At 38.3% G+C, this 5,362-nt stretch overlaps 1 protein-coding gene across 1 annotated transcript; it reads left to right on the top strand.

Moving 5' to 3' along the window:
* Positions 1 to 253: 253 nt before the first annotated feature.
* On the top strand, positions 254 to 4,369 carry LOC144970793 (uncharacterized). Its single transcript, XM_078910804.1, has 2 exons — positions 254 to 419; positions 1,391 to 4,369. Exons 1-2 carry the CDS (start codon positions 362 to 364, stop codon positions 2,602 to 2,604), a joined length of 1,272 nt encoding a protein of 423 aa, XP_078766930.1. The 5' UTR covers positions 254 to 361; the 3' UTR covers positions 2,605 to 4,369.
* Positions 4,370 to 5,362: the final 993 nt, after the last annotated feature.

The raw sequence follows: 5,362 nt of genomic DNA on the forward strand, positions 1-5,362 counted from the left end.
GTCAGGGACAGACTCTATGGACACCCTGTATTTTGTTGCCACAACTTTGTGTCACCATCTTGTCCTTAGTGAGCATCTTAATTATAAAGTTTCTGACATTTTGCACTTAAGGATATCAATTCACGCTATTATCGAATCTTGATAAAACAGGACGTCAGAATATGATAGTATGATTTGACACAAACACCAGGTAACTTGAGATATGATTACAAAGAAACAATTGACGGGTTTTATCATCCTTGATTTCCACTGCTGTCATAATCAATTGTTTGTGTCGTAATCAAAGAAAAAACAATCCAGTGTTACAGATTCAATATTATACTCTGATTTTTCCTGGGCCATATTGAATGACGGATAAAAAATGATTATGCTTTCTCAGCTAATGATTATAATGACAGGACTTTTAACTTTAGGATCCGGTAAGTGTTTTGACGTTTTATTAAAATTTAGAAACACAATAGTTTTACCATGCTTAATATCTCCTTTAAGCGCTGAGAATGCCTAAGTGAGCGAGTAAATTGATAAAAAGAATAAAAAAATTGAGCTTTATATAGGGCAATATCCACTAAATGTGCTCAAAGCGCTTTACAAGGGGTCCCTGGTCAACAGCAACATTTAACATGTAGGACGGGACATGCCGCCTGTAAGGCGATATTACAATTTTTAGGACAAAGACAACACTGCTAACGGCCAGGTACTCATTTTACACCTGAGTACGTGAGAAAAGAGCCTTTTTTTCCAAGGACTCAACTATGCACCGAGCGCGAGGCTCGAACCCAGGACCTTCGGATCCGAAAGCGAGTGTCATACCACAAGACCACATAGCCGCACTAAAGCAAATTTAAAGAATATAAGGTGGCTCACAGTGTGACCTACTGCCTCAAAACAATAATTTCACCCAACCATTGTTAATGTTTGCATAAAAAGCCCTGTAAAATTATAATAGGCTAATGCAAAGTTATCCTCAACATTGTGTCATTTGGGTTCTAGGCCTATAGATAGACGAAATGGCCTGAAATAGTTGTCAACAGGTCAATATTATATTAAGTCAAGTAAAATAAAAACTTGCAGTCAGGGTATATAACTGTTGTATTATAGCTTTGAAAAATGGGGGGGGGGGGGGGGGGGGGGGGGCAATGAAATGTGTTAAAGCCCATTATCTCTTAAACAATAGGATATGATACGGTACGATATATCCAATATTTCTTAATCAATTGTTGACGGTCATTGTATTATTTTTTTTCCTAAATACGCTCCGCTTACGCTGGTATCACGCCTCTGAGCAATATTGAGACATGTTAAAAACTTTTAACACCCAATCCATATCTATTTTCCCTTTTTCTTCACGCTCTTGGACTTATACCCGACCTATTTAAATTATATTTTACAGGTTCTGGCATCCGTGTGGATATTTCACCTCGAGAGATAAACCAGCTGATTCCTAAATATAATATCACAGTGACGTGTCAAGTCACAAATAAACTACCATCTTCCACTGAGATTCTTGTCATGGAGATTGGAAAAGACGGGGAAAGATCCATCGCCAGTCTTAGACCACGCTCCAATTTCTCTTTTGGAAGTGCAAAAAAGACAAAATTCTACATCGAAGGACAATTGGATGAAAACTCAAGCCAAAGTTGTGTCCGACTTATAATAGTGAACCCGTCGAAGAATGACGCTGGAACTTATAAATGCCTGATCGTTCATCTTGATAAAAATGGTGACTTAAAAGTCGAGTCCACAAAGTCAAATCTTACCATAGTTAATCACGACGCTGGAGAAATTATTGATTATTTCATGAATAGAATTTCAGTCTTTGAAGATAGAATCAAGACAGCGGAAGATGTCATCAGAAAGCAGGAAGAAACGATTAAAGGACTGAAGAATCATAGTAACACTCAAGATGCGAAACTACGTAGGCAAGAAAGAAAACTAAACGCGCACAATACGAAACTAAATGATCACAACTCTCATATGAGCTTAGATGACCTAACCTTAAATAGGTTAAATTATACAGTTAATAACATTCAAAACGAAATCGGTGAATATGAGAATAGGTTCAAGTCACACGGAAATCAATTTCATAAAGAATCTATACTTGTAAAAGAATATAGTGATACGATTAAGTTTGTTGAAGATTCGTTGAGAAATCACTCAAAACTTATAACCAAGTTAAACGATAGAGAGGATTCTCTGGTGGTTTTCAGTGCTGCTTATGATAATAAAAACACTTTCAAACTAGGAGATACCGTTATATTCAGCCACGTTCTCGTACAAGAAGGAAACGGATATGATGCAAACACTGGCATTTTCAAGGCACCAAAACCGGGTTTTTATGTGTTCCATTTGACGATAATGAGCACCGGACCTGGGGTATATCACATTGTTGACATCCAAGTCAACGCCAAGCCTCAAGCCAGGGTGTTTGCCTCGGACTCGGACCGTTGGGCCGAACAGTCTTCAACGAGTTGTATTGTTAAGCTTGAAGTCGGTGACATCGTCAAGGCCGTTATTGCTAACACTACACCCGTACATGGAACGACTTTCCACAATGATCCCTATTATTCCATGTTTACAGGTTACATGATAAAAAGACTATGGTGACAACACGATGTTTGAAAATGAGATTAACACTAGAGGGTGAAATTGAAGTAAAATTTATAGGAGTACAATAATACAAATCAAAAACATTTATTTACAACCACTACCACCACATCCAGCATCATCTCTATCACATCATCATCATCATCATCATCATCATCATCATCATCATCATCATCATCATCATCATCGTGGCCGTCGTCGTCGTCGTCCTCGTCACCAGAATCATCATGTTTATCGTTAACGTCGTCGTTGTCTTCATCATCACTTCTTCTCCATCGTTATCAACACCATCGGCACCAGTGACACTAGAGTACTGTTTGTACTTTTGATTTCTAGATCAATCTGTTACAATATCATTGACTCATCCACTTCACAATCAGATTAAAGTGATCACGTGGCAGAAATACCTGGAACTTCACAGCAAAGTAAATTTTTATCAGCACTTTCTTCAAATTATCTGTACCGCGGTGTTCAATAAGCGATCAAGCCAATGAATATCCCTCGAATATCTTCTTTGTTTAACTTGATTTTAAAGCGCTTGAGAGATGTCAAATTTTACTAAATCAAATATTTTAGCATTGTCAAGCTTGCATTCACTGATGACAAGCAAATATCAATTGGTAAAACGTATCTACATACTTTTTTTATTTCATAGTAGCGCTCTGATTTAAAACCGTTACATTATTTATTAAGGTGAAATTTTCTGTTATATGATAAAAATAAATTTTGGACAGGAAGCACGTACTAAAGTAATGGATCGATTAAAATGACACTTTTATCTTGTCTGATAAAAACTCTCGAAAACTAGGACTTCAAAACGGTATCATGTCGGGATTGTAGAGGGGCTGAAAAAATGGATCCAAACATATGAGACGAGACAAACGTTAATTTATTTTTTAAATGATTGTAGATAAGAATAAAGTTTATCAAATAGCCAAAATCCTAAAATTAATGTCCAATTTTTAACGGTATAAAATATTGTCTTGTGGTTTGACACTCGCCTTTGGATCGGAAAATCATGGGTTCGAGTATTGTTCTGAGCGGCGCATTGTTGAGTGCCTGAAAAAGTGTCTTCACTCACGTTCCCTCGTCATACTCTGGAGTAAAATGAGTACCTGGCGGTTGACAGCTTTGTCTCTTTCCAAGAAAAAAAATGTAACATAGCCTGACAGGCGTCATAATAGTTCCTCCTACATATTTACCTATACATACCTATATAAAGGCTCAAGTTAATTTAAAGTTAAAGACAAGTTTACTTGTCATTTTCTTTTTATCTATCACCGACATGATATCAGATAGCGGTGGCGGGTTTTCAGAAAAAGTAAAAAGTAAAATAGCATTGACAAGTATTCTAAGGCAATGCACGCTACACCTCGTAAGATAAACATTAGGGGGAAACCCTCTGTTTATTTGGCTAGACATATTATCATTTGGATTTGTTTGATTAATCTGTAATAATTCCATTATATTTATCAACATGATATTTGTGTAAGAATACATAGCTCACGATCTCGAATTATTCATCGGTGCTCAAAAGGCTTCAAAAGTCGAGACGTCACTTCCCTCGTAATGACGCACAGTAACTTAGTACCTGGTTCTAAACTATCGGAACAATGGCGGACGCCCTTATGAAAAATTTCATATTTCTTCGACGAGCATAAAAGTGTACCCAGAGGAGAAAAACATTATAATTTGATCAAGTTTTTACTTTTATACATTATGATCACATGCCATTAATAAATTCCTAGCTAGCATGAAGAATAAACAGTGCCGATTTTCTTTGTTTAAAACCAAGCGGCTCGTTGCTGGGCGGACTCACGTGACATCTGACTATTGAATCCTATTGAAATCGTTTTTATTATGACTGTGTTCGCTCATCAAACAGGGCCCGATAACTGTTGTCTTGTAAACATGATATAATTTATTTATGCATAACCCACCTTCCTAAGGTGGTGTTATACTGGGATGAACTGATAGGTGCTTGAAATCTAGTTTGTGGCCCACCGCCTCAAAACGGTATTATTTCTGGTTGATTCAGTAGCTTAAAATTGATTTTAGAGTCCAGAATATGAATCTATGGTTAATTCCATACGTATTACTAAAGGCAAAGGGGTCCCGATAGCTGAAATGGTAAAGCGCTCACTTTATACGCAAAGGGGTCCCGATAGCTGAAATGGTAAAGCGCTCACTTTATACGCAAAGGGATCCGAGATCGATACCGGGGGCAGTTGATTTTTTAACTGACTCCCCTTCCCTCCCCCTGTCCACCCAGCAGTGATTGGGTAGCTGGGTCTGTCAGATTTGGAGAAAAGTACTTTGCGATATACTGCGTCTTATCCAAGGGTAGCAACCAATTGCTTTTGTCAGCGTCACGCTATAGAAACCGGGATAAATTCCGGCTCCATAGCCTTATTGGCTCTGAAGGACGACTAAAGCCAAGAGATGCAATGTCATACCGTGACCATAGGGGGTCCCGTTAGCTCAGTTGGTAAAGCACTCGCTTCACAAGCAATGGGACCGCGATAGATCTCGGGTGTAGTTGAGATTTGATTCTGACCCCCGTCCCCCACCACGCTATAGAAACCGGGATAAAATCCGGCTCCACGGGCCCAATGGCTCTGAAGGACTACTCACTCCGACATTATCCCGTTTTGAGGCAATGCATCACATAATACTCGTACGTCTCCGAGACGAGACTGATATCTTTCCAAATGTGGATTTGTCACAAGGACTATTACTACAATGACGATATATAACT

This window comes from Berghia stephanieae, chromosome 4, assembly GCF_034508935.2.
Source record: "Berghia stephanieae isolate SIO BIC M18660-M18661 chromosome 4, UCSD_Bste_1.3, whole genome shotgun sequence".
NCBI classification, from domain to species: Eukaryota; Metazoa; Mollusca; class Gastropoda; order Nudibranchia; family Aeolidiidae; genus Berghia; species Berghia stephanieae.